We start from the raw sequence: 27146 nt of genomic DNA on the forward strand, positions 1-27146 counted from the left end.
CCCCCCCCCCCCCCTTTTTCGGGGGGGGGGTTTAAAAACAAATTTTTTTGGTTTTTGGGGGGGGGGGGGCAAATGGGGTTCCCTGGGTTCCGGAAATTGTGGGGCCCCCCCCGCGGGGAGTTTGGGGAAAGGGGTTGGGGAAAAGGCCTTTCCCTGGGTGGCAGCCCCAGCGGTGCTAAGGGGTGGCCAGCCCCAGCGGTGCTAAGGGGTAGGCAGCCCCAGCGGTGCTAAGGGGTGGCAGCCCCAGCGGTGCTAAGGGGTGGCAGCCCCAGCGGTGCCAAGGGGTGGTAGCCCCAGCGGTGCCAAGGGGTGGCAGCCCCAGCGGTGCAGCGTCGCTGGAGAGGGGTGGAGGAGAGGTGGGCACGCGCGTGGAGAGAGGGGTGGAGAGGTGCACAGATTGTGGAGAGGGCCACACCGTGGGTTGGGCGCAGCGTGGCTGTCGGGCCTCCTGCAGCCGGCCCGCGCGGGTGTCGCGTGGGTCCGACGAGTATGAGCAACCCCCCCCCCCCCCCCCCCAGAGAGCGAACACCGCACCTGCGACTCCTGCAGCGAGTCGAGGCCGCCGCCGACAGCCGCCAGACCTGCAGTCGTCTCGGCGAAGAGGATGTCGGTCGCCGAGCGGCCGGGCGTCCCCTCGCCCTCGTCCGCCGCCGCCGCCGCCGCCGCCGCCGCCGCCGCCTCCGCCACCTCGGAATAGGTGGTCTCGGCGGTCGCCGACTTTGAGACGACGTCGCCCGCCGCCTGCGCCGTCTCTTCAAACTCGTCGCCGAGGCGCTGCGAGACGCCGTAGGCGACGGCGGCGGGGACCGCGAAGGACACGCCGAGCAGGCCCAGGTTGGGTGCCGGAACCGCCGAAGACGCCGGCGCCAGCTCGGTCTGTGGCGGCGGCGGCGGCGGCGGCACTGCCAGTGGCGGCGGTGGCGCGGGAACGGCGGCCGGGGCGACGGCGGGCGGCGCGGGCGCGCGACGGGGCGCGGACACGGTGCTGGCGCCCTCGTCCGCCAGCTCGATCTCGCCCACGGTCTCTCCAATCACGAAAGAACCGGCGGCGATGACAGCCGTGGAGAGCAGCCCGCGCCGGCCGTCGCTAGGGCTGTCGGAGCCGCCCATGACAACGGGAGTCGCGCGGCTGGCCGGCCGAGGGGCGGAAAGAGCCGGCCGTGCAGTGGTGTGAGCCCGCACTCCCGCGGAGGAGGTGATCAAGATCATGTCGAACCGTCGTAGCGGAGAGAGGGTGCGAGCACGATTCGCCTGTTCGAAGAAAAAGAATTCGTCGCGCGAAGAAAAAGAATTAAGCCGCAACGTGCGTTTGCGATTTTTATTTTCCCATCGACAGGCGCTTCGCAGCATCAGGGCGCGCGCTCCTGCTTCGCGGCTGTGCTCACGCCGCGCGCCCGGCCGCCCGCCCGCAGGTTCCGGCCGGCTGCGTCGGCGTGGCCAAACCCGATGCAGTTCTTTCAGCAGCAGCAGCAGCAACAACAACGACAGCCGCCGCCGCAGCAGCCGCCGCCGCAGCAGCCGCCGCCGCCGCCTCAGCCAGGAAACCTTGGCGTCGCGCAGCGAGGCGGGCAGCAGCAGTTTGGGGCGCAGCAGTTTGCCTTTGGGGCGCTGCAGCAGCAGCAGCAGGGCGGCTGCTGCGGCGGGCCGCCCTCGTGCGGACCTCCTGCGGGGAGCTACAACCCGTCGGGGGAGCTGCTGGCGATGATCAAGCAGGTCGCACGTGCCTCCTCGGCCTCCCCCGCCCGCCTCCCCGCCCGTTGCATCCCCCGCCTCCCCTCCTCCCTCCCACGCGTTTCCTCCCTGCTCGCCCCCCTCCCTTTCCTAGAATTATTTTTTCCCTCTTCCCCTCCCCCTCTTTTTCCCCTCCTGTCCCTCCCCCCCTCTTTTCCTTTTCTTTCTCCTGATCTTTCCCTTTTCTACCCTCCCTTTTCCTCTCTCCCCCCTTTCCCTTTTCCTTTTTCCCCTCCCCCTCCTTTTCCCTTTCCCTTCTTCCACTTCCCCCTTCTCGTTTTTCTTTTCCTCCCCCTCCCCTCCCGACCCCCCCTTTGGGGCGGAGCCTCCCGGGGGGGGGAGCTTCACCCCCCTTTTGGGGGGAACTTCTCTGGGAGATGATAAAAGAAAGGGTCGCTAGGGGGTTTTTTGGGGGTTTTCCCGGGGGGGGCTTCCAGGCTGTGTTGAAATTCCACGGTTTCCCCTTTTTTCCCCCCAAAGGGTTTCTTATTTGTTTGACCCCCCTTTTTTTGACCGGGCCTCTTCCTTTCTTTTTGGGGCCCACTTTCTTGCTTTTCCCCCCCCCCCTTCCCTCCCCCCTCCCGACCCCCCCCCCCCCCCAACCTCCCAGGGGCAGGGGCTCGGCCTGCCGCCCGCAAACAAGGGCGCCGCCGGGCTGGGCATGCCCGGCGCTCCCGGCCTCGGACACCTCTCCTCGGGCATGGCAGGGCCGGGCATCGGCCTCGGCATGGGTCCGCCGCCAGAGCTCGCGAGCGCGATGGGGGGCACCGGCTTCGACATGTCCGACTTCCCCTCGCTCGGCGGCCGCCCCGCCGCCGCCAACCCCGCGCTGCAGCAGTTCCGCGCCGCGCCGCCGCCCGCGCAGTCCGAGTTTCGTGCCGTCGAAGAGGACTTCCCCGCGCTGGGTGGCGCGCCTGCCAAGCGGCCCGCCGCGGTGGGGAGCGGCGGCGCCGACTTCCCCCCGCTCGGCGGCGGGATGGGGGACGAGGCCGCGCAGAGCCACGCGCTCCGCCGGTGTGAACGGCGTCTCTTCACACCCCGCCGGCCGTGAACAGGCCGCGCAGAGCCACGCGCTCGCGCGAGACTTTGGCGCGCCTCCGGGCGGAGAGCCGGCGAGCAGCGCGGGCAGCGCGACGGACCGGTTCGGGCTGAGGAGCATCCTGTCGGCGATCCGGATGACGAAATCCGAGGCGCGCGTCCTGTTTTTCTTTTTTAGGTTTGGGCTGATGGGCATCCTGTCGGCGATCCGGATGACGGAGCCAGACCTCAACACGCTCGCACTCGGCACCGACCTCACCTCTCTCGGCCTCAACCTCAACTCTGCCGACTCGCTCTACGCCACGTTCGCCTCGCCGTGGGCCGACGCGCGCGCGCAGCGCGCGCCCGAGGGCAAACCTGCAAGAAGAAGTACTGAGGGCGCGTCCGATTTCTTTTTTAGGCGCCCGCGCAGCGCGAGCCGGAGTTTACGCTGCCGCAGTGCTACTACATGCAGCCTCCGGCGCTGAAGACGGGCCACCCCTGCCTCGAAAGTCCCGGCTCGAGAGGGCGCGAGATTGCGCGAGATTACGCGAGGGTGCGCTGGGGTACAGGCCACTTCTCGAAGTTTCAGCTGGAGACCCTCTTCTACATCTTCTACAACATGCCGCGAGACACGCTGCAGGAGAGATCAGCCGAGATCGGTCGAGATCAGCCGAGATCAGCCGTGATCAGCCGAGATCAGTCGAGATCAGCCGAGATCAGCCGAGCTCAGCCTAGATCAGCCGAGCTCAGCCGAGCTCAGCCGAGCTCAGCCGAGATCAGCCGAGATCAGCCGAGCTCAGCCGAGATCAGCCGAGATCAGCCGAGATGCGAGGTCTGTCCCCTGTCGTTGGCCCGGCACTTCGGCTGCAACCCCTCGCCGCCCCCCCGCCACCGCTGCAGGCGTACGCTGCGACCGAGCTGTACAACCGCGACTGGAGGCACCCCCCCCCCAAGGGCGAATCAAGACATAGAGACACGCCGCCGGCCCGAAGGCAGGACGGCGCGGTCGCAATTCTGTGTTTAGGCACCGCCAGGACCCTCCACGAGTGGCGCAAGAAAAGAAATACCGGCAGGTCTCGATTTCTTTTTTTAGGTACCACAAGGACCTCACGCTCTGGTTCACGCGCGCCAGCCGGCAGGAGGGGGGCGGCGAGGCCGGCCAGAAGGGGCAGTACCTCGGTTTTGACATCCACGAGTGGCGCAAGAACAAGAAATACCGACTCCGGCGAGTTCTTCTTTTAGGCAGTACATCTACTTTGACATCCACGAGTGGCGCAAGAAGCTCTTCCACGGCGTGGGCGGCGGCGGCGCGGCGGGCGGCGAGGGCGCGGAGGGCGAGAGCGAGGAAGCGCCCCTGCCGAACCTCGGCGGGGACTGACGCCTGCCCTTGACCCATGGCTCCCGACGAGCGCCCTCCGTGCCGAGCGCCCAACGAAAAGCCCGCGCACACGGCAACTGTCTGTGCCGGCTCTGGTCACCGTCTGTACACAGAGTCCAGGCCCCCTCCACCGTATAAAGGGCTGTGCACATTTGAGTTAAAGCTTAAAGGGCGGGGTATTCGCTGACATGTGACACAAAATACGGGGGCGGCCTGCTCTCCGGCCCGTGGCACCGGCCACCGCTGCGCGGCATGTTGTGCGAGTATATGGGACAAAAGCGTCGAAAATGTCCCAAAAAGCGTGTCTCGAGTTTGTTGCAGCTCCGCAGCCTGCGCGCGCTGCCGGGACGCACCGCTCGCGCGTTCGGCACACTCGGTGGACCCCACCGAGTGTGCCGAACCAACGGGAGTGAGTAGGCTCGACGCCGTACTCGAGATGGAGCTGCAGAAAGTACGCCGCCGAGCGTGCCACCGACGGCGTCCCGGCGGCGGTGATGGAGTGTGAGACCTGAGGCTGCGGAGGTGACGCCTGAGGTACCGGCCCGTGCACAGCGACTCAGCCGGCGACCGCCACGGGCTCAGACGAGACTTGTCGACTCGTTCCGGCTCAGCTTCACCGTGGTCATCGGGCGTCTGTCGACGTCAGGACCACCCATACAGCTCGCGGGTTTGAGGTCGCAAGAGCCCAGATGGTGGCGTTTGGACATCCCAACCATCACACAAGATAGCCTGTAGGTGATGGCGGGACGGCGCAGTGTTTGTGGCACTCAGCAGTAGGCACCCGCGGCACGGCCCCGCTGTCGGCTCTCACGGGCTGCGGAACCGGCCCCAGAGGGAGCCGGTCCGGGCGAGTGTGGCAGCTCCTGCGCTAGTATGGGCACCCTCTATCATAGCACTACTGATCCTGGTCATTAGAGCTGCCAGGGATAGCGTCAGGAGCCGGTAGGAGTCAAAACCTCTCATATTTGAGACATCGTGTCCCATATACTCGCACAACGAGCCGCGCGCTAGGAGAGGCGCAGTGCGAGAAACCGAGATCTCCGTGAATGTGCGAGAGCGACCGCCGTGCGCCGACCCCCCGCGAGCGCACCGACGGGTCCGTGCGGCCCGCCGGCCGGCCGGCGGCGGCGCCCCGCCTCGCTGCGCCCCGCCGCCACACCGCGCGAGCGCCCGCTGTGCGGCACGTCTCGACCCGACACCCCCGTGCGTCTCTATCAGTCTCTGGGTAAACGGTAAAGCCGTACCAGTCTCTCCCCCGCGCCCGGGGGGGTAAGCGTGTTTCGTCTGGTCGTTGGTAACAAGAGAGAGAGAGAGATAGACACCACTTGGACACGCGGGACATCGTTTCAAACCAAGCGGCGGTGAGCCGCCCGGGAGCGCGGGTTGGGCCCAGGGTGTGGGTCACACGAGCTGTGACTGGAGCGCTCGCGCGCCCTGTAGAGCGCCACACACACCAGCGGTTAGATATCTAGCATTCGTCGTGTCGTACGTACACCACCTTCTTCGAGAGCTTCTCGATGTCCTTCTCGATCTGCGCCAGCTAATCGGCGGCGCGCAGCTGCTCCTGTTAGTCGACAAAGTTGTGCCCGAGCTCCTGCTGCACGACTGCGCGGCGGGGCGGAACCGTCCCCTCGCGGCTGAGAGGCGATGCGCCGGCACCGGGGCTGCAACGCGGGGCCATTTTCAGGCCGTCCCGGGCAAGCTCAAAATCTAGTGTTTCATGACCTCGACATCCTGTGCTGCAATTTGACCTCAACCTCGCGGCCCGCTGCGCGGCTCTTTGAGCGCGAGAGGTGTCGTCTACGAGGCGGCGGCGAGCGCAGGCGGCGGCGGCGCGGCGGCGCGGCGGCGGAGCGCGGCGCAGACAACGGCAGCAATCTGCGGCAGACACGCACACACGCCTCCCTTGCACTATACCACTCACACCGCCGCCGCACTCTCGGGAGCGGGCGGCGGCGGCGGAGGAGAGGCTAGGCGGGTGACGACGCGGCGACGGCGCTGAGGGAGCGGCGACCGCGGGTCCGCGGCGCGACGGGAGGCGGCGCAGCTGCGGCGGCTACCGCCGACTCGGCTCGACAGCAGCTGATGGCTAAGCCTCCCCTCCCCTCCCCTCCTCCCCGCCCGCCCGCCCGACCCCGCCGCGCCCCCTGCCTCCCCTCGCCCGCGCACTGGCCACCGCCCTTCGCTCGTCTAGCGTATAGGTGCTCTCGAGGGGGGAGGGGAAGACGTAGGGCTGAGCTGGACTCGCCTTTCCTGAGGCCCCTCCACCTTCACTACTCTCGAGCGGGCGCCACTGCGTTAGCACGGCCGGAGGCCCCTCCCCGAAAGGCAAGTATTAGCCACACGAAACCGAGACCCCTCCCCACCGCCCCGACCCCCCCACCCCACTTGCTCCCCTCCCCCCCTCGGGAGGGCCGAACAGAGGCGCCCGTGGGGACCCCGCAATTCCCTTCCCCCCTCGGAGGGGGCCGGACGAGGCGTACCCCGAGGGCCCCGCTCTGTTCCTCGCATAGCGGCCACTCTTCGGATCGCTGGTCGAGCGACCCGGGGTGTGTGTAAATAGCTTCAAAGAAGTTCTATTAAGAAGGACCAAGCGCACCAGCGACACAAGGGACTGTTCTACTAATCAAAACCCGCCCTCAAACCAAGGCGCAAGGGTAAACCACAGGGCTGGGGGAATGCTGCGCTCCCACCCCCCCACGGCCGACCCCGCGAATTCATCGGGACGCGGGGGCTCTCTCGGGTCTCGGCTACGGACGGCCTACGCGCTACGGGACCGGCCCCAGCTTCGGCTGAGCAGGGCTGAGGTAGATAGAGCCCGACAAGCTGCCGAGCCCGAAGGAGGTGGGCAGGTGGGGTGGTCCTCACCCCGGCGGCCCGCGCACGCACGCCGTCTGAGCCTAGCGCAGCGCGAACTCGCTCTGAGCCTAGCGCAGCGTGAGATTTGCGCAGCAACCCTTCCAGCGCAATGTTATCCCGCACACCGCATCGGCGCGCGCGTCGCGGGCATCTCGCCAGGGGCCAGCGCAGATGTGCGCCATCATCGAGGCGCAGGCGGGCGCGAGCGACGCCGCGCTGCGCGTGGCGGAGGAGCACGCCGCTCGGCTCGTGGAGCAGCCCGAGTGGGTGCTCTCCGAGGTCCTCCTCTCGCCGGACCTCGCCCCGCACATCCTCGCCCAGCTGCCGACCACGGAGCACGCCGCCAAGGGGACGTGCCGCTCGTGGCGCCGCGGCTGGAAGGAGACGCTGAAGAAGCGCGAGAGGCCGCGCCTGCTCGTGATCGGCGGCGAAGACCGCGACGACGACCTTGTCAGCTCGATGGAGCGGTACGACCCGTCAACGAACGCGTGGGAGGAGGAGGCGGTGTCGCCGATGCCAACGGCACGTGAAAATGCCCGCATGGCGGTGACCGACGACAAGCTCTACGTGGCGGGCGGCGTGGACATGGAGGGCGCAACTTCCAACCTGGTGGAGCGGTACGACTTTGCTACGAATTCAAGTGAGGCTGTGGCGCCGCTGGCAGAGGCGCGGTATGATCTCGCTGTCGGAGTGCTCGACGGCAAGCTGTACGCTGTGGGCGGCTTCTGTGACGACGGCTTCCTCAGCTCCGTCGAGCGGTACGATCCCGCGACGAACGCGTGGGAGGCGGTGGCGCCGATGGCAGTGCTCGACGGCAAGCTGTACGCTGTGGGCGGCTTGAACAACGACGACGGCTACCTCAGCTCGGTGGAGCGGCACGACCCGGCGTTGAACGCGTGGGAGGCGGTGGCGCCGATGGCGGTCGAGCGGTTTGCCCCCGCCGTGGCGGTGCTCGATGGCAAGCTGTACGCGGTGGGAGGCTCCAACGACGACGACGGCTGGCTCAGCTCGGTGGAGCGGTACGACCCTGCGTTGGATGCGTGGGAGGCGGCGGCGCCGATGGCAGAGGCGCGGGAGGCTCACGCCGTGGCGGCGCTCGACGGCAAGCTCTATGTCGCAGGCGGAAAGGGTGCTGGTTTCAATCGCCTCAGCTCGGTCGCGCGGTACGACCCGGCAGTGGGCGCGTGGGGGGCGGTGGCTCCGATGGCGGCGGTGCGGAATAAGGCTTTCGCTGTCTTGATGTAGTCGCCGTTGTGTGCGTGCTATAGTCGAAGCTCCCCACGGCGTGGAGAGTGTGTGCTGAAGTCCCTCGCCTGACACGCTGAGCGTGCGTGCCCCCGCCGCCTTTGAAAGAAAAAAATGCTGAGCGCGAAAAATCGGCACACCAATCTCCCTTCCTCTCTCTATCCTCTCTTGGAGCTCCAGAATCCACATACCCCCCTGCCCTGGGATCATGCGGTACAACTACAAGCTGAAGCTCTATTCCTGCTGGAACACGAGGCGCTCCTGCGCGTAGATCTCCGCCAGTGCCCATTGAAGGCCCCATTCTCTTCGCACGCTGCCCGAGAAGCTCCCCGATCGTGGGAGCTCGAGGCCGCAGCGCGCTCCTCGCTCCCTGCCGTCCGCCACTTCCCGGTCAGCGTCTGCCCCACGGCGGCTCTGCATAGGGCGGAAGTCGTCGCACGAGGCGTTGGCTCGCCGCTTGTGCCGGCCACAGGCGACGACCTGACGACGCGGGGATGCGGAGGCCTTCCACGCTGGCCATCTAGGAAACCAGTGCGCGGGTGGGCCCGCTCGAGAGGATAGCTCTCGAGGATAGCTCGAGGAGAGGTATGTGTCTCTCCCACGGGTGCGCAATCGTACAAAAGTGCGGGGCCGGGCTGAGATGCCTGTGCCGGCGAGAGCTTGTGCAGCACTAGCTGCTTGGCCTGTTGGTGGCGGTCGGCGTGACGAGAGGTGCAGCTTGAGCACTGTTCAAACTATAACCCTAATAATGTGCCTAATTACTCGCAGTTTTAAGTAATGTGAGTAGTGGGTTCCTAAGAGCGTGAGCAGAGGGCGCCAGGTTTACCTGGCGGCAGCGCTGCGCCAGCAGCTTCGTCTGCTGCTCGGGGCTCGGCCGTGGCCGGTTGAGGAGGTGCGGGTCGGTGCGGCTCGCCTGCTCACAGCTGGAGGCGTGAAGAGACGCCGTTCAGAGCATCCAAGCCGGCCTGCGGGCCGGTGCGGCTCGCAAACGGAAGGACGCCGAGGGCGCATGGCTGGACGAAGACGGGCAGGGCGCGGTGTAGCCCAGGATTTGGTGCACTAAAGACGGGCCGGTGCTGCCTCCCCACCGACTTCCCCGCGGCCGAGGCGGCGGCCGAGGCGGTGGCCGAGGCGGCATCGGCGCCGCTGCCATTCGTCTGCCGCGAGCGGTAGTGCAGCAGCAGCGCCACCGTCAGGTCCTCCGCGTTTGGGACAGGGTGGAGCGCCTCCGCCCGCCGCACCACCTGCACCGCCGTGCCGCGAGAGAGGAGGTAGCCCGCGCCGTGCATGGTGAGTGGGAAGCGCCAGCCGCGGCGGCACTTTCGGTCGCGCAGCAGCCGGGGGAGCGCGAGCTGCCTGAGGACGGGCAGGTGCTCCTTGCCGGCGCAGCGCTGCGCGAGCGGCGAGCCTGCGTAGAGCGAGTCGCGCCTCCGCCGCGGCAGCCGCTCCAGCCAGCGCAGCACCCCGCCAACGCACACAAAGGAGTCGTCGTCTGTCTTGAGGAGATGCGAAAAGGATGGCGCCGCCGAGCCGAGCGCCCACGCGAAGCCGGCCAGCACCTTGAGCGACAGGGAGGAGTAGCCCTCGCCGACATCTAGCACCACAGTGTCGTTGTGCGCAGTGGCGGTTCCACTTGAGTTGCCACCGCCAAGCACAAAGCGGACGGTGAAGAAGCCGCACGCCCGTCGATCGTGGGCCCACGCGTTCCGCAGCGCCGCGCGCTGCTCCGCTCCGCGCTCGGTGGGCCGAGAGAAGACGAGGATGAGCAGATGGATGGGGTTATCCGGAGAGGTCATCGTCGGTGCACTCGAGTTGTCCATCGGCGTGTTTTTTAGAGACGTGAATGCGCCGTTCACATAAACGCACAACCACAGTATTCTCGAGGTTCTCGAGGTGGATATCCTTTGGCAGCGTTGGGTAGCGAGAGAAGAAATACATAATATTCACATAAACGCACAAACCCGGGCCCGAAATCGCGCCGTTCACAGAAACGTCAGCGCCGCCTTGAGCAGGCGCACATCGCTTCCAGGGAGGGGGGCGCGCTTCTCTGCACGCCCCACTCCCCCCCCTAGCATGTGGTGAAGCCTCTGGGGGGGTCGGGACCCCCCCCTCTAGGGTACGATACTTCCGGGCCGGTGTGCGGGGAGCGAACCTTAACGACCGCCCAGAAGCTTTCTGAGCGAACCAATCGGGCCAGGATCATCAGCATATGTCCCCTCCACAACATCGTGGGCGTTTGAGCGGTATTTGAGGAGCACCGCGACTCTGAAGTTCGGCCGGGTGGTCTGCAGACCCCCCCCCCCGGAGCAGCAGAGGCTCCGTGGGGTCGAAAAGTCGACGCTGGGAGTCGCACTCGTCAAACCGTCGCAACACCACGCGGTACGCACATACCGCCCACATCCCCTCCACCGCTGAGAAGGCGCAGATCGACCGCCGGGCCGCGTAGCCGTCGTTAAGGAGCGGTTTTTGGAGCCGTACGAAGAGGTCCCAGACGGGCGAAGATGCGGTTTTTCGACGACCACACGCGATGTGGTATCTGGTTTTTGCTAAAAACGGGCCGCCTAGTGCAGCATCACTAGTACAACACGCAACCACACTGAAAGCTCCACACTAGCCGGTATAGGCGAGCGCCGACGGCGTCACGGTCGCCGGAGTGGACGCACTGCACACACACTGTGACCGTGTCGTGGGTGTGACAGTGCGCGACACAACCGTCGGCGCCGCGCTATCGCGGCGCCCCGCAGTCTACACGCCTCAGGCACACCCCTGAACGCGCCATGGGCGCGCAGATACACCGCAGCGCCGTGGAGAATCCACACCTGGCCGGTCCCGAGCCCCGTCCTGGGCCTCCAGGCGGCCGAAGATCGGCGTTCGGGCAGGATGAACTTGTCGGAAATGGAGCAAACTTGGCGCGGCTCGTCGCTCGCGGTACCGGGTGAGCCTGGATAGGGCAAAATCTGGGGTGAATACGAGGGACAGAGGTCGCAAGTTTGTCGCGCAAGTTTGCGCGGCGTGGCGCTGCCCCGCTGCCGAGGGCACCACCAACCCGTGGCGGCGGCATTTCCAGCCCAAATTGGGCGTTCCGTGCGCCTTGCCGGCGAGAGTGGACGGGCTGTGCATCGTGGGGGGGGGTGAGTGGGAGGGAGGTGGTCGTGTGCCTACTTTGTCGGCCGCGCGCGAGGAAAATACTGGGTGTGAGGCGCGCAGGAGGCGAGGGTGGGCGCGCCGGCGGTCGAGCCACCGAACAATTCGACGTGGCGCAGCTCCGCGCCGGCGGGGACGACCGAGCACATGATGTCGGCGGCGGTCACGCGACGAGGGAGAGCCGCAGGAGCCCTCTGTGGAGCAGGCGCGCGAAAGCAGCGATGAGTGGCGCTTCGTCAGCCACCTGTGGGCGGTCAGCGGGGTGACGCCACGCCTCAGCGAGCTGGATCCGGGAAGGGCAAGGGGTCACGCGGGCCCTGTCTGCAGCAGCAGTGCTAACTAAAACGACAAAATTCCGGATGGACCGGAGACTGTCTACTCTTTCGGCGCACCGTCCTCGACCGCGCTGAAAAGCTGGCTGGTGGTCGCCGCAGCGCGTCCGCGCGACTCCAACTGGTTGGGCACCTCGGCTGGGTCCATCAGCAAGAGGCCCGCCCCGTCGGGCGGCCCCGGGAGCGCATGATGCCCCTCCGAGAGGCGCTGACGCCCCGCCGAGATCGCGCTGGTTTGGCACGAAAAACACGAGGCGCCAAGGGGGGGGGGTCAAGTATCGTACCCTAGACCCCCCCCCTAGCATGTGGTGAAGCCTCTGGGGGGGGCCGGACCCCCCCCCTAGCATGTGGTGGGCACGCCCCCCCAGCAGTTCGTGGGCTAGGAATAGCCACCAGAGATCCGATTTTGGCCCCAAAGTTGTGAAATCGTGGCTGAAAGTCCACTATCTTGGAGAATCTGACCAGTCTCAAGGCTCATATAGCTCCAAAGGATGATTTCCCCCTCGAAAATGCTCGAAATGAGGCGTAAAATCAAGGGCCCGGAGGGTCTGACCACGAGTCTCTGGGGGGGTCCTCGGCCACGACCCCCCCCTAGCATGTGGTGAAGGTGCTGGGGGGGTCGGGACCCCCCCCCCTACCAAGGGGGAAAACCTTTGGGGGGGGTGGGCCCCCCCCCCCCACCATTTGGTGTGCAGAGAAGCGGGGCCCCCCCCCCCCCCCCTTGGAAGCGATGTGCGCCTGCTCCTTCGCGGTGGGCGTGCCCAGGCGCAGCTGATATGGCTGCCCAGCTTGAAGTCTGCCCTGGACGGCAGGTAGATTGCGACGTCGGCTTGCGAAGCAGCAGCCTCCGCGATCAGGGAGCGGAGCTCGGCCTCGCTCGCCGCGGCGACATCGAAGCCGGGGAAGACCGGCGGCGTAGAGGGCGGAGGCGGCGGAGGCGGGAAGACCGGCGGCAGAGGGGGCAGAGTCGGTGGCGGCGGAGAGGACGGCGGCGGAGGGGGCAGCGACGGCGGCGACGGAGAGGACGGCGGGAGGGGGGCGAGGGTGAAAGTCTCGCTGCCGTAGGATCCAGAGCCGAGCGTGAACGTATAGCCCGCACCCTCCCACTCGTCGCCGTTCCAGCCGTCGCCCCACGAGTCGTACATGTTGAGCGTGCACTCGCCGGGCGGCGCGGACAGGGTGCCAGAGTAGGGGGCCCCTCCACTGCCGATCAACGCGCCGCTACACGTCAGGTCCCACGACACCTCGTACGGGTAGCTGCCGCCACCCACAGTGACCTGGAAGTCGATTGAGCCAGACGTGTGGTCTGATGGTGCACATGCCAGCGGGAGCAGCGCGGCGAGAATCAGCAGCCACGCGCCACGCCTCGCCCCCGTCCGGCACCGCACGAGGCGCCCCGAGCTGCTCCTCCGCACCGAGAGCAGCACGCCGCCGCACGCTCCGAGCAGCAAGAACAAGGCGGCCCAAAACTGACAGCGCTGCTGGGTGCGGACAGGCGCGAAAGAGGAGGGTCCGCTCATGAAGGGAAAGTGGAACGGGGAGGGCAGGTCGATGGAGAGCTCGTCGGTGAGTGCGTGGTGAGGCTCCGCATGCCACGCAACGGGGGCGGCGCAGCGTGGCTGCCGGTCGGCGCACACACGTGAGACGGAGGAGATATCGGACTGGACCGAGTTCGAATCGGAGATCTGAGCGGCACGGACCTCTGCAGGCCATGCCGGCTCCGCGAGAAGAGGGCCGATGGCCCGGCCAAGCTGGAGGAAGAGATCCTTGGTTGTGGCTGGAGAAGCGGTCGCCAATCTGTTCACCCGCCACTCGCCGCCGGCGTGCATGCTAGCGACGGGCGCGACGAGGCCAGTCTCAACCAGCTTCTCGGGCGTGTTCCCAGCGTCGGCGGACCGCATCTCCGTGCCGTTCACGGGCAGGACGGTTTCGCGAACGATGATCCCTGATCTGCTGCTGTAGACGGGACCGACGAGGTCGATCTCAGGCTCGCCCTTGCGCTCCATGCTGTTGCGCGAGGCCGGGACGGTCTCCAAGTCGGCCCCGCCCTACACGCAAACACACAGGCAATCCGTCAGCGGGTGACCAGGGCTCGCACAAAGAAACAGGCAGAGGGGCGCTCACCGGCTGCTTCTCGTAAAAGTCCTTGACGGACGCCGGCGGCTCGCCAATCAGGTGCAACGGCTCGCCCACCGCCTCTTTGATCGCTTCCATCAGTGCTCCCCACGAGCTCCCGTCCTCGTGCCCGCCCTGAACAGCGCGCGGGCTGTTAGTCACGAGCTGGCGAATACTAGCACGCTCGAGCGAGCGCGCACCGGGTGGTTGGCGGGCGCGCTGTCCGATGACACGATGGCTGCAAACGAGCTGGTGTCGTTGCCGCCAACCTCGCAGAAGCCGTTGGGCGATGCCGGCGTGAACGGCTTCGCGACGGCTGCGGGAGGCGATGTCGGCCACGGGGAGTCGTGCCGCTGCGAGGAGAGAAGCGCGGAAGTGGCAGAGTACGAGGAGTGCGCAAACGCGGCTCCGAGGCAGATCAGCGCGAGGATGAAAAAGAGGCGGAGCAAGTTGTAGGACTTTGACCACGGGAACCGGCCGGCGGCAGAGCCCTCGGGCGTGGTATTCGTGGTCGTCTCGACGTCGACCGTCGCGCCCTAACCTGGTTTGTGGAGCTCCCGCAACTTACCCGTAGAGGCCACCATAAGGGACCCCATTGCCCGTTTGCCACCAGACTTTTTTTGAGTTGGAGGTAATAACTAAATGGATTGCACTCTCCCAAAGAACTGATGCATTCATAGTGCCTTCACATAGTTACAATACCTCAAAGTTGAAAAACTCCAAAATAGGCCGTCAGGACTCTGTCAGGACTCCGTCAGGACTCTGTCAGGACTCTGTCAGGACTCTGTCAGGACTCCGTCAGGACTCTGTCAGGACTCCGTCAGGACTCCGCCAGGACAACCACTGTCCCCGCTGTGAATAGAGCCCTTAGCTAGAGAGTAGGGAGGGGTGTACAGTCGAGTTACTCCCGAGGGCAGGGACGGCCCTCCACTGAGGGAAAGGGCGCACGGGGACGGTATCGACCCAGCCACGCAGCTCTTTCCTCGCGTACAGCCAACGAGTTTGCTGGTCCACAGGCAGGCCAGGCCGTGAGCGTGGGCCGGTCAGGCCTGATCCTGCGGTGAGCACTGGAGGGCTATGCGGCTCGCTCCGTCAGCCGACTTGCGCTGTCGAGCGGTCGAGCGCTTCGGGTTGGACCCGCGGGAGGGTCCCTGCGCGGCTGACATGGCCAGCCAAGCCGTGTGCGCTGCCGTGGGTGCTGCCGTGGGTGCTGCTGTGGGCGCTGCCGTGGGCGCTGCCGTGGGCGCTGCCTCGGTCAGCAGTCGGTCAGCCGTCGTCCGCTGCTCGGCGCTGGCCTGCAGGTTGCCGGTGGCAAATCGGGGGCGCGCGGGCCATGGACGTCGTGGCCGAGCTTTGCTGCCTATGCACGTTGCCGGCTGTAACGTTGCCTGCACCATGGCCGCGCCTCTCTTGCTTGTGCGCTTTCATGGTCGGCCGAGTGGCGCGAGACCCAGTGTGATTTCTTTTGTCTGTCAGGACTCTAAGTTCTGTCAGGACTCTCAAGTTTCTGTCAGGACTCTCAAGTTTGCTTGTCAGGACTCCCAAGTTTGCGTCAGGACTGCCCCATCAGGACGATTCCGCAGAGGGCGCGCACGGTCGAAAGGGGGGCTGGGCGTCTATCATTCACTGCTGGGGGGGAGGGGAAGGAGGGTTGCAGTGAAGGAAGGTGGAAGTCTCTTCGGAGGCACTTGTGAGCACTGTGAAGACCGTGCGCCGTCAGGACCCCGCCAGGACTCTGTCAGGACTCTGTCAGGACTCTGTCAGGACTATGTCAGGACTCTGTCAGGACTCTGTCAGGACTGTCAGGACAGTTGCGGGAGCTCCACAAACCAGGTTCCCTGAAGAGGAGGGCGCGGGCCTGGCTGTGTGAGCGGCGAGCGGGGGAGGAGAGGAGGCCGCATATGCAGGCGGCGCACACCGAGTCTGTGGTCGGCGGCGTGGAGCCGCCGGTCGCCTTGCCGGTGCCACCGAGGATGCCCTCGTTGCCGTCCGTTCCGAGCAGGGCCCCGAACCTGTTGCTGCCGCCGACCGGGGTGGTGTTCTTGGTGCGGACGATCGGGGCGGATGCGCCCTTGCGCCCCTTCTTGCGGCGCGGGTTCGACGGGGTTGTCCGGTCGGAGATACCCTGCGCGCGCGCAAGCGGTGGGTGCGTCAATAGTTGAGGCTCTGTGCGTGCACCGCAGCCGATCGGCGCCGTGGCGGGCTTCACCCCCGGAAATTCCTTGGCCGAGACGGTCCAGTCGGCGTCGCCCTGCGCAATGAAAGCGGGGTGGGGTCGAGGAGTGGGACGGCAGACGCACGGCGCAGAATGCAAGGCGCTCGCCGCCGGGGCGGGCGTCTCCACCGGAAACTCCTCGCTCGACGGCAGCGGCGCGCCGCCGGTCGCCGCCGGCGTGAGAGCCGGGGCACTTTTGGTGACGCCGTTGGGGGCCGTCGGTGGGTCCATCGGAGTGGTGTTCTTGGAGCAGTCGACCAGGCTGGGCTCGCCCTTGCGCTCGATCTTGCGGAGCATATGGGGGTACATGGGTGTGTGTATGGGGGTATATGGGGAGGAAGGAGAATTTTTGGGGGAATTTCGGGAAATTGGATCAATTGTGGAAATTTCCCCCCCCCCCGCCCCCCCCCCCCCACCCCCACGCCCTCCCCTCCCTTTGGAGCCTCGCCTACACAGACAAAAAGAAATCGAGCGCGGCGCGTGGTGGTTTGCTAATGAAGGCAGAGGCCGTGCTCAAAGAAGAGAGAGAGAGGGGGGGGTCGAGCCAGGTCACTCCCCCCCCCAGTCCCCCCCCCCCCCCACGCCCTCCCCTCCCCTTCGAGCCTCGCCTACACAGACAAAAAGAAATCGAGCGGCGCTGGTTTGCTAATGAAGGCAGAGGCCATGCTCAGAGAGAGAGAGAGAGAGAGAGGGTCGAGCCAGGTCACTGCCACACCTACGGGCAGCACGCCTCGGCGTTAGCATCGCGACGACCGGCACACTCTCTCGTGTCCTCGGCGCTAGGACTGGAGCCGGGCAGCGATTGGCAAGCGAGCGGGCTGCGTCGCTCTCTCGCCGGAAAAGAGTGGGGGCAATCGGGCGGGTTCGCTCAGGGTGGGGAACGAGCGGCAGCGGCCGCGTCTCGCGGCTCCCCGATGGCAGCAGCCTCACCTGCGAACGGGAGGTGGCAGGAATTGTGAGGCCGAGGGGGGCGTAGCCGCTCGGGCGCCAAATCGAAGCGCATCGCATGGTGGGAGCGGAGAGGGAGCGGCGGGTTGCGTGAGCAGGAGGCGTCGCGCCGCTCGGGCGTGCAGCTCCCCGCGGCCATATGTGCGTCGACGCGGCGGGGCAAGCGCGAGCGGAAGGCGAGGGTTGGACCTGTGGACCGTCGGCGAGTCGAGGGGAATGTGACGCGCGCTTTTGGATATCTATATGGAAGGACACCGAGTAAGCCAGCCGAACGCCCCGCCTCGATCAAAAAGAGCGCCTTCGGCACTACTCTCTCGAGGTCCCGCGGATCTTATAAATCAGCCGAACGGCCAAGGGCAACCCCGCAAGACTATAAACTACTAAAACAAAGACGGGCACGGGCAAGTACTACTCGCTTAGTGTGGGTAAACCATAAAAGTAGGTTTGAATTCGTCCACGTAAGGCTTGGTGAGTGGTTGGGGTGGCCTCAGGCATCCCCAAGGGAGCCTCTGCGGTGCCACATAAGCAGCTTAGTGATTGTCGAGACTTTAAAGGATCGTTGGAAGAAACGCAAACAGGACAGACGCTACTACGATGGTCACCAGTAAACCATAATTCGACTTTGAGGGATCATATCTCAAAAGGCTGGGTGAGAGCATAGCATTATTGTTGTATATTAGGCCGCATAAGGTCAAACTCGACCCCACAAGCATCAAGAACCCGATGCTCCGGCTCGACTGTGCCGGCACACTGCCTCCTCGCGCACGCTGCTAGCAGGCCGTTGCGGCCCGTGGTGCACCAGAGAGAGAGGTCGACACGTTGCCCCCGCCGGCGAGTCCGCGCGGCTCAGGCCGGCCAGAAGGTGTGTGGTGGCGGCACCGTGGCAGGATTGCGGAGAAGAGCTCGCCGAACGCGAGCAGCAGATGGCCAAAGTGTGCCAGCGCGAGAGCCTCGCGAGCGGGCGCAGAAGGAGCTCGCCGTGACACGATGCCGGGCGGTGGTGGTGCTCTGGCGACTGTGCACAGTGGGCAAAGTCAGGCTGCAGCAGGGCAGCACGATGGTAGTGCCCTGCTGCAGCCTGGCCTGACATGCACAGGGCGAACAGAGACACTACTATCGTCTGGCGCTCGTCACCGAATCTGGGCCAACTTCGACCGCCGCCACAGCTCGCCACGAGCACGCAGCGACAAAATGTTGACTGTACGGAAGTTGAGGCTGGTCCAGAGGAAGAGGCTGCCGTGCGAGCCGGCAGCAGGCTGGCTCGTCGTGGACTGCAGCAGCGACTTTTATGGGTTTCTCTGTTCATAGTTCGCCGTCAACGATTGGGGTAACGATTGCGGAAAAAGTTGGAACGTTCGCGCGCCCGCTCTCTGCTCGCTCTCACCGCCACCAGCGAGCGCCGGACCGCAGCCCGGCCCACGCGGCCGGGCACCACCGTGATGGCGGCCTCGCGGCCGACCATCGCTCCCGACGAGGATATCGCGGCCCTCCTCGAGCGGGCGCAAGTTTCTGCGCCCATCTCAGATAAGGTGGTGCCGCAGCTGCTGGCCCAGGATGTCGGCAGCGTCGCGGCGCCGCTCGAGGCGGGCAGCAGCGCGGTGGCCGGCGGCGATGGTGCTGCGGGCGAGCGCGCGGGCGGCGGCGTCGGTACAGGCGCTGCCGAGGGTGCCGTGCATGCCGCATTGCATGCGATTGCCGCAGCCGGGCTTAGCGGCCCCCGCGGCGGAGATGGGACGCGCTCCGCTAGCGAGGAGCACGGCGGCGGGGCGGCGGCCGGCGGCGAGGGCCGCGGCGGCGCGCGCCCCCAAGAGGCGGACAGCGGCGCCTGTGATGCGCAGGCCGCAGAGGGTGGAATCGGAGGTGGGACCGAGGTGTCCAGTTTGGACCCCTTGGTGCCCGCGCTGCCGACGAGCGGCGATGGGACGATCGACGCTGCGAGGGAGGATGAGGAGGAGTGGGCTGCGGCGGCGGCGGCCTACCGGCAGGTGTGCCCGGTGCGGCGAGAGGTGGCCGTGTTCGAGGAGTACAGGCGCCAGGCAGCTGCTGAGGGCCGTGCAGCAGCAGAGGCAGCGGCGGAGGCGGAGATGGAGGAGGAGGAGCCCGAAACGGGCAGCGGGGAGGCTGCGGCATTGGCCGCGCCCCTGCGCGGCCTGGCGTCTGCGCCAGGCTGCGCTGGCACAACGGACAGGGTCACTTCTTTTTCCGACACTCTCCGCCCCGCCTGCAGCGCGACAACGGCTTCATCATCTTCATCAGCGGCCTTCATCCATGCCTACCGGCCTCCTGACCCTTTGAGTGTCGGGCCTTGCGGCGTGATATGCGCCCGCGGATACGCCACAATCTGGCCCGCCGGATACGACGAACCCTGCCTCCTCGATGGGGCAGCGATTCGGCTGCTGGCGTCGGCGATGGCGACAGTGCGGGCGTATGAGGACATCGAGGCGCGTCGCGGCCGGGATGGTGGCGATGTCCGGGACGTGCGCTGCTGCCGGGACGTGCGCTCCTGGGCGGAAGTCTGCGCGGCGGCTCGCGAGAGGGAGTTCAAGATCTTGGCTCGCGATTCGGTTCGCGCGGCGGCGGCTCGCGCGGCGGCTCGCGCGGCGGCGGCTCGCGCGGCGGCGGAGGCGGCGGCAGAGGTGGCTGAGGCGGCGAAGGAGGAGGAGCCCGAAACGGGCAGCGGGGAGGCTGCGGCATTGGCCGCGCCCCTGCGCGGCCTGGCGTCTGCGCCAGGCTGCGCTGGCACAACGGACAGGGTCACTTCTTTTTTCGACACTCTCCGCCCCGCTTGCAACGCGACAACGGCTTCATCACCTTCATCATCCTCGACATCCATCGCCGGTGCGGCGGCCGGCGAGGCCGCGGCGGCGGCGCCGGCGTTGACCAAGAGCGCTAGGAAGCGGCTCAAGGAGAAGGCGAGGAAGGGGCGGCGCGCTGCAGAGGCGGCGGGCGAGCCGGAGGTGGCGCCATCGCCGGCGCCGCCGCCGGTGTTCAAGACGCTCAGGGAGAAGAAGGCGGCTCAGGCGTCAGCGGAGGGCTGGGCGGCGGAGGTGGCGAGGGCCGAGGAGCTCTACGAGGAGCTGCGCGAGCGCGCGCCCCAGCACTGCCGCCGTGGCGGCAAGTGGGCGCGCGAGAAGTTCGTGATGGCGGTGCAGGGAGAGTTCCCGCGCGCGCGAGGGGCAGGCGTTCCCAAGGGGACGGTCCTGTGCCTCGGCAGGGTGCTCGACGCGCACGATGAGCAGGATGACGCGGAGGGTGGGCACCGGGACTGGGAGGAGGACCCGCTCGGGTTCGACACCAACCCGATGCTGCTCCGCGCCATGTGCATGGCGTTCGAGTGAACGCCGTGCAGGCAGCCTGTGCCTTTTGGTGTACCCCGTTTGTACCGCGTCCTGTGCCCCCGAGTTCATTTAATAAAACGATTGGGGTAGGGTCTCAACTCGTCTTCTCATATGAAGGGTCTTCATCCCTCCTGCCAGTCTTCACGGATTTTTCTCCGTGAACTCTCAGGACGCGACGTACGTCCAAGCACGTTCCGCGTGCCTCGTGGCCGCGCTCTTTGCGTGCTGCTCCTGCAGCTCTCTCGCTGCTCTTCCTGGCCCGGCGCCGTGCCAGCTCTGTGGCCGCGCCAGGCTCTGCGACCGCGCCAGCACTCTGGCTGCGCCGGTTCTTCGCTTTCTGGTGCAGATTCTGCTGCTGCGGCTTTTTCTGCTGTTGCCAGACTGCTGGCGGGCAGCAGCGCACGATGGACAGTGGCTGCATCCGCTACGCCTGCAGCAGCCGTGACGTCTCTCACCTCCTGCCTCGGCGGCCTCGACCACTCGGTGGCCCGCAGCGGTGGCTCACCGCTCTGGCTTGACTGCTGGCTCAGCTCCACTGTTGGCGTGCTGTGGTCTCTCATCCATGACCGTCACCTTCTGCGGCCCAGCTTTCTGGCATCAATGGGCCCAGGCAGACCCACTGGGTAGACCTCCTCCCCAGGCAGCCACTGGGACCTGTCGACAGCCCACGGCTCGCTCGTGCGGCGTGGCGTCTAAGTCGCACATCCTTCTGGGCCTTAGCCCACTCTGCTGCCTCTCGGCAGCTTGGCGTTGCGAGCAGCTCTCTGCTGTCGCATCGGCTTCTCTCTTTGGTTCTCAGACCCTCCCGCCCCTCTGGCGGCGTGGCGTTGCGACCAGCCCTCTGCTGTCGCATCGTCTTCTCTCTTTGGTTCTCAGATCCTCCCGCCCCTCTGGCGGCGTGGCGTTGCGACCAGCCCTCTGATGTCGCATCGTCTTCTCTCTCGACGGCGTGAGCCTCGTCTCGCTCTTCGTCTACTCGAGCCTCGTCTCGTGTGCCGCCTCGTGGGCGGCGTGGCGTGGCGGGCGGCTGTCTCTGCCGCCGCCTCGAGTGAGCCTCGTCTCGCTCTTCGTCTACTCGAGCCTCGTCTCGTGTGCCGCCTCGTGGGCGGCGTGGCGTGGCGGGCGGCTGTCTCTGCCGCCGCCACGAGTGAGCCTCGTCTCGCTCTTCGTCTATTCGAGCCTCGCCTCGCGTGCCGCCTCGTGGGCGGCGTGGCGTGTCGGGCGGCTGTCTCTGCCGCCGCCTCGAGTGAGCCTCGTCTCGCGCTTCGTCTACTCGAGCCTCGTCTCGTGTGCCGCCTCGTGGGCGGCGTGGCGTGGCGGGCGGCTGTCTCTGCCGCCGCCTCGAGTGAGCCTCGTCTCGCTCTTCGTCTACTCGAGCCTCGTCTCGTGTGCCGCCTCGTGGGCGGCGTGGCGTGGCGGGTGGCTGTCTCTGCCGCCGCCTCGAGTGAGCCTCGTCTCGCTCTTCGTCTACTCGAGCCTCGTCTCGTGTGCCGCCTCGTGGGCGGCGTGGCGTGGCGGGCGGCTGTCTCTGCCGCCGCCTCGAGTGAGCGTCGTCTCGCTCTTCGTCTACTCGAGCCTCGTCTCGTGTGCCGCCTCGTGGGCGGCGTGGCGTGGCGGGCGGCTGTCTCTGCCGCCGCCTCGAGTGGGCTTCGTCTCGCCCTTCGTCTACTCGAGCCTCGTCTCGTGTGCCGCCTCATGGGCGGCGTGGCGGGGCGGGCGGCTGTCTCTGCCGCCGCCTCGAGTGAGCCTCGTCTCGCTCTTTGTCTACTCGAGCCTCGTCTCGTGTGCCGCCTCGTGGGCGGCGTGGCGTGGCGGGCGGCTATCTCTGCCGCCGCCTCGAGTGAGCCTCGTCTCGCTCTTCGTCTACTCGAGCCTCGTCTCGTGTGCCGCCTCATGGGCGGCGTGGCGTGGCGGGCGGCTGTCTCTGCCGCCGCCTCGAGTGAGCCTCGTCTCGCTCTTCCGTCTACTCGAGCCTCGTCTCGTGTGCCGCCTCATGGGCGGCGTGGCGTGGCGGGCGGCTGTCTCTGCCGCCGCCTCGAGTGAGCCTCGTCTCGCCCTTCGTCTACTCGAGCCTCGTCTCGTGTGCCGCCTCGTGGGCGGCGTGGCGTGGCGGGCGGCTGTCTCTGCCGCCGCCTCGAGTGAGCCTCGTCTCGCTCTTCGTCTACTCAAGCCTCGTCTCGCGTGCCGCCTCGTGGGCGGCGTGGCGGGCGGGCGGCTGTCTCTGCCGCCGCCTCGAGTGAGCCTCGTCTCGCTCTTTGTCTACTCGAGCCTCGTCTCGTGTGCCGCCTCGTGGGCGGCGTGGCGTGGCGGGCGGCTGTCTCTGCCGCCGCCTGGGCCTCGTCTCGCTCTTCGTCTACTCGAGCCTCGCTTCGTGTGCCGCCTCGTGGGCGGCGTGGCGTGGCGGGCGGCTGTCTCTGCCGCCGCCTCGAGTGAGCCTCGCCTCACTCTTCGTCTACTCGAGCCTCGTCTCGTGTGCCGCCTCGTGGGCGGCGTGGCGGGCGGGCGGCTGTCTCTGCCGCCGCCTCGAGTGAGCCCCGTCTCGCTCTTCGTCTACTCGAGCCTCGTCTCGTGTGCCGCCTCGTGGGCGGCGTGGCGTGGCGGGCGGCTGTCTCTGCCGCCGCCTCGAGTGAGCCTCGTCTCGCTCTTCGTCTACTCGAGCCTCGTCTCGTGTGCCGCCTCATGGGCGGCGTGGCGTGGCGGGCGGCTGTCTCTGCCGCCGCCTCGAGTGAGCCTCGTCTCGCTCTTCGTCTACTCGAGCCTCGTCTCGTGTGCCGCCTCGTGGGCGGCGTGGCGTGGCGGGCGGCTGTCTCTGCCGCCGCCTCGAGTGAGCCTCGTCTCGCTCTTTGTCTACTCGAGCCTCGTCTCGTGTGCCGCCTCGTGGGCGGCGTGGCGTGGCGGGCGGCTGTCTCTGCCGCCGCCTGGGCTTCGTCTCGCTCTTCGTCTACTCGAGCCTCGCTTCGTGTGCCGCCTCGTGGGCGGCGTGGCATGGCGGGCGGCTGTCTCTGCCGCCGCCTCGAGTGAGCCTCGCCTCACTCTTCGTCTACTCGAGCCTCGTCTCGTGTGCCGCCTCGTGGGCGGCGTGGCGGGCGGGCGGCTGTCTCTGCCGCCGCCTCGAGTGAGCCTCGTCTCGCTCTTCGTCTACTCGAGCCTCGTCTCGTGTGCCGCCTCGTGGGCGGCGTGGCGTGGCGGGCGGCTGTCTCTGCCGCCGCCTCGAGTGAGCCTCGTCTCGCTCTTCGTCTACTCGAGCCTCGTCTCGTGTGCCGCCTCATGGGCGGCGTGGCGTGGCGGGCGGCTGTCTCTGCCGCCGCCTCGAGTGAGCCTCGTCTCGCTCTTCGTCTACTCGAGCCTCGTCTCGTGTGCCGCCTCGTGGGCGGCGTGGCGTGGCGGGCGGCTGTCTCTGCCGCCGCCTCGAGTGAGCCTCGTCTCGCTCTTCGTCTACTCAAGCCTCGTCTCGTGTGCCGCCTCGTGGGCGGCGTGGCGGGCGGGCGGCTGTCTCTGCCGCCGCCTCGAGTGGGCTTCGTCTCGCTCTTCGTCTACTCGAGCCTCGCTTCGTGTGCCGCCTCGTGGGCGGCGTGGCGTGGCGGGCGGCTGTCTCTGCCGCCGCCTCGAGTGAGCCTCGTCTCACTCTTCGTCTACTCGAGCCTCGTCTCGTGTGCCGCCTCGTGGGCGGCGTGGCGTGGCGGGCGGCTGTCTCTGCCGCCGCCTCGAGTGAGCCTCGTCTCGCTCTTCGTCTACTCGAGCCTCGTCTCGTGTGCCGCCTCGTGGGCGGCGTGGCGTGGCGGGCGGCTGTCTCTGCCGCCGCCTCGAGTGGGCTTCGTCTCGCCCTTCGTCTACTCGAGCCTCGTCTCGTGTGCCGCCTCGTGGGCGGCGTAGCGGGCGGCTGTCTCTGCCGCCGCCTCGAGTGCGCCTCGTCTCGCTCTTCGTCTACTCAAGCCTCGTCTCGTGTGCCGCCTCGTGGGCGGCGTGGCGTGGCGGGCGGCTGTCTCTGCCGCCGCCTCGAGTGAGCCTCGTCTCGCCCTTCGTCTACTCAAGCCTCGTCTCGTGTGCCGCCTCGTGGGCGGCGTGGCGTGGCGGGCGGCTGTCTCTGCCGCCGCCTCGAGTGAGCCTCGTCTCGCTCTTCGTCTACTCGAGCCTCGTCTCGTGTGCCGCCTCGTGGGCGGCGTAGCGGGCGGCTGTCTCTGCCGCCGCCTCGAGTGAGCCTCGTCTCGCTCTTCGTCTACTCGAGCCTCGCTTCGTGTGCCGCCTCGTGGGCGGCGTGGCGTGGCGGGCGGCTGTCTCTGCCGCCGCCTCGAGTGAGCCTCGTCTCGCTCTTCGTCTACTCAAGCCTCGCCTCGTGTGCCGCCTCGTGGGCGGTGTGGCGTGGCGGGCGGCTGTCTCTGCCGCCGCCTCGAGTGAGCTTCGTCTCACTCTTTGTCTACTCGAGCCTCGCCTCGTGTGCCGCCTCGTGGGCGGCGTGTCGGGCGGCTGTCTCTGCCGCCGCCTCGAGTGAGCCTCGTCTCGCTCTTCGTCTACTCGAGCCTCGCCTCGTGTGTCGCCTCGTGGGCGGCGTGGCGTGGCGGGCGGCTGTCTCTGCCGCCGCCTCGAGTGAGCCTCGTCTCACTCTTCGTCTACTCAAGCCTCGACTCGTGTGCCGCCTCGTCAGCGGCGTGGCGGGCGGTCGGCTGCATCAGCTGTCGCCCCGCCCGAGTGCGTCTCGTCTCGCTTACCCTCTACTCGAGCCTCGACTCGTGTGCCTCCTCGTCAGCGGCGTGGCGGGCGGTCGGCTGCATCAGCTGTCGCCCCGCCCGAGTGTCTCTCGTCTCGCTACTCGAGCCTCGACTCGTGCGCCGCCTCGCCAGCGGCGTGGCGGGCTGTCGGTTGCATCAGCTGTCGCCCCGCCCGAGTGTCTCTCGTCTCGCTGCACGAGCCTCGACTCGTGTGCCGCCTCGTCTGCGGCGTGGCGGGCGGTCGGCTGCATCAGCTGTCGCCCCGCCCGAGTGTCTCTCGTCTCGCTGCACGAGCCTCGACTCGTTCGCCGCCTCGTCAGCTGCGTGGCGGGCGGTCGGCTGCATCAGCTGTCGCTCCGCCCGAGTGCGTCTCGTCTCGCTTACCCTCTACTCGAGCCTCGACTCGTGTGCCTCCTCGTCGGCGGCGTGGTGAGCAGTCAACCGTCTCGCTCCTGGCTGTCACAGGCGGGTTGATCGGTCCTTGGCCTTCTAGTCAAGTGGGCGCCTGGGCGTGGCGAGGCAGCTGGCCTTCGGCCTCTTCTCGCTTTCCTCCGAGCGGTTGCTCTCTCGCACCACGCTCTCGGCCGCCCAGGCGGCTCCGTTCCACGGAGCAGTTGCCCCTCTCTCGGCTACATTGGGTTGTGAGGGCCCTCTGCTCCTTTGCCCTCGCTCCTCCACTACTGCTTTGGGATGTCAGGTACTGCGTAGCTCTTCCTTGTGGAGGCACGCGACGACTCCAGACGGACCCTAGTACGCTCCAATGTATCCTCACGGATGCTAGGAAGTGAAGCCCAGATAAAGTAGTTCGCCGTCAACGATTGGGGTAGGGGCCCCAACTCGTGTGAGGCTACTACTTTATCGCAGGTACTCACTGAGGAGCGTCTTCTCATATGAAGGGTCTTCATCCCTCCTGCCAGTCTTCACGGATTTTTCTCCGTGAACACTCAGGACGCGACGTACGTCCAAGCACGTTCCGCGTGCCTCGTGGCCGCGCTCTTTGCGTGCTGCTCCTGCAGCTCTCTCGCTGCTCTTCCTGGCCCGGCGCCGTGCCAGCTCTGTGGCCGCGCCAGGCTCTGCGACCGCGCCAGCACTCTGGCTGCGCCGGTTCTTCGCTTTCCCCACCCACCCTCTCCTGGAATGAGGGGGGTCGTTCTGAGGGCTCTCCGCATGGTTAGCTCCTCCCTCTCTCTGGTCTGTGGTGCGATCCCTTTCGGCGACGCGGCCAGGCCACGGGGCGTTGAGGCTTGCCTCCGTGCCCGTGGTCGTCCAAGCTGATCGAGTCCCAACCCACCGCCTTTAGTGGCAGGACCCCAGCAAGGGGATGTCAGGTACTGCGTAGCTCTTCCTTGTGGAGGCACGCGACGACTCCAGACGGACCCTAGTACGCTCCAATGTATCCTCACGGATGCTAGGAAGTGAAGCCCAGATAAAGTAGTAGCGTGCACGCTACTATGGTTTACCCACACTAAGCGAGTAGCCCGGTCGAACACTGCCCAAACAAATAAATTCCCCCTTTGAGCTGAGAGGTTTGGGAGAGATTCTTCTTCTCGAGGTTTGGGGATTCGCTCCGAGCGACGGTCCAACGAGAATCGTCAAAATCAGGCAATGAAGAGACCGGTAGCCACCAGCATGTCGGTGCGTCTTTCTCATGCTCCCGCGCCCCCCCAGCGCCCCCCGCGCCCGAACTATGCACGGGCCCGGCTCGCCCGCTTGGGGATCCACCCGGCACATCCCCGCCCCCCACCTGCCGGCTTACCTGCCGTCAGTTCACGCGCCTTCAGCCTTGCCTCACAGCCGACCTTCTGGTCGCACGCGGGTTCTTAAGGGTCGCACATGCCCGCCATGACGTCTTCCAACCGGCCGAACGCAGGCGGAGGAGGGCATTGAGGAGGCGGTGGCGGCGGAGGGAGGGGCTGCGGCTCCGCGGCTACAAAGGCGTACGCGAGATCAACAAGGCCTCGAGCGGGGGCGGGCCTGCGAGCTCCTCGTCGCACCCACTGCCGTCCTGATGTGTTCCAGTCACTTGGCCCGTCTGACCTTCCTAGGCGGGGCGGTGGGCGTGGGCGCGCGGCGGGCGGGGTGCGGTGTGTGGGTGTGTGGGGGGGGGGGGGGGTG

At 67.1% G+C, this 27146-nt stretch overlaps 4 protein-coding genes across 4 annotated transcripts; 3 read left to right on the forward strand and 1 right to left on the reverse strand.

Moving 5' to 3' along the window:
- Window positions 1-1598: 1598 nt before the first annotated feature.
- On the forward strand, window positions 1599-4290 carry EMIHUDRAFT_453933 (hypothetical protein; the record flags this gene model as incomplete). The annotated part of the gene is made up of 9 exons (XM_005756618.1): window positions 1599-1713; window positions 2342-2719; window positions 2787-2872; window positions 2948-3073; window positions 3108-3138; window positions 3170-3304; window positions 3652-3767; window positions 3845-3980; window positions 4270-4290. The coding sequence occupies exons 1-9, from the start codon at window positions 1702-1704 to the stop codon at window positions 4288-4290; spliced, it is 1041 nt and encodes a 346-aa protein (XP_005756675.1). The 5' UTR covers window positions 1599-1701.
- A 4177-nt stretch (window positions 4291-8467) lies between these two features.
- EMIHUDRAFT_221381 (hypothetical protein) lies at window positions 8468-10053 on the reverse strand (the record flags this gene model as incomplete). Its single annotated transcript, XM_005756619.1, has 3 exons — window positions 8468-8713; window positions 9060-9146; window positions 9424-10053. The coding sequence occupies 3 exons, from the start codon at window positions 10051-10053 to the stop codon at window positions 8468-8470; spliced, it is 963 nt and encodes a 320-aa protein (XP_005756676.1).
- Window positions 10054-10780: 727 nt separating this feature from the next.
- Window positions 10781-11912, forward strand: EMIHUDRAFT_360389 (hypothetical protein). The gene is given in 4 exon segments (XM_005756620.1): window positions 10781-11174; window positions 11460-11611; window positions 11629-11636; window positions 11767-11912. 2 exon segments carry the CDS (start codon window positions 11114-11116, stop codon window positions 11600-11602), a joined length of 204 nt encoding a protein of 67 aa, XP_005756677.1. The 5' UTR covers window positions 10781-11113; the 3' UTR covers window positions 11603-11611; window positions 11629-11636; window positions 11767-11912.
- Window positions 11913-18426: 6514 nt separating this feature from the next.
- On the forward strand, window positions 18427-24490 carry EMIHUDRAFT_107858 (hypothetical protein; the record flags this gene model as incomplete). The annotated part of the gene is made up of 4 exons (XM_005756621.1): window positions 18427-18981; window positions 19843-20306; window positions 21280-23778; window positions 24199-24490. 4 exons carry the CDS (start codon window positions 18427-18429, stop codon window positions 24488-24490), a joined length of 3810 nt encoding a protein of 1269 aa, XP_005756678.1.
- Window positions 24491-27146: the final 2656 nt, after the last annotated feature.

This window comes from Emiliania huxleyi (genome assembly GCF_000372725.1).
Source record: "Emiliania huxleyi CCMP1516 unplaced genomic scaffold EMIHUscaffold_96, whole genome shotgun sequence".
NCBI classification, from domain to species: domain Eukaryota; phylum Haptophyta; order Isochrysidales; family Noelaerhabdaceae; genus Emiliania; species Emiliania huxleyi.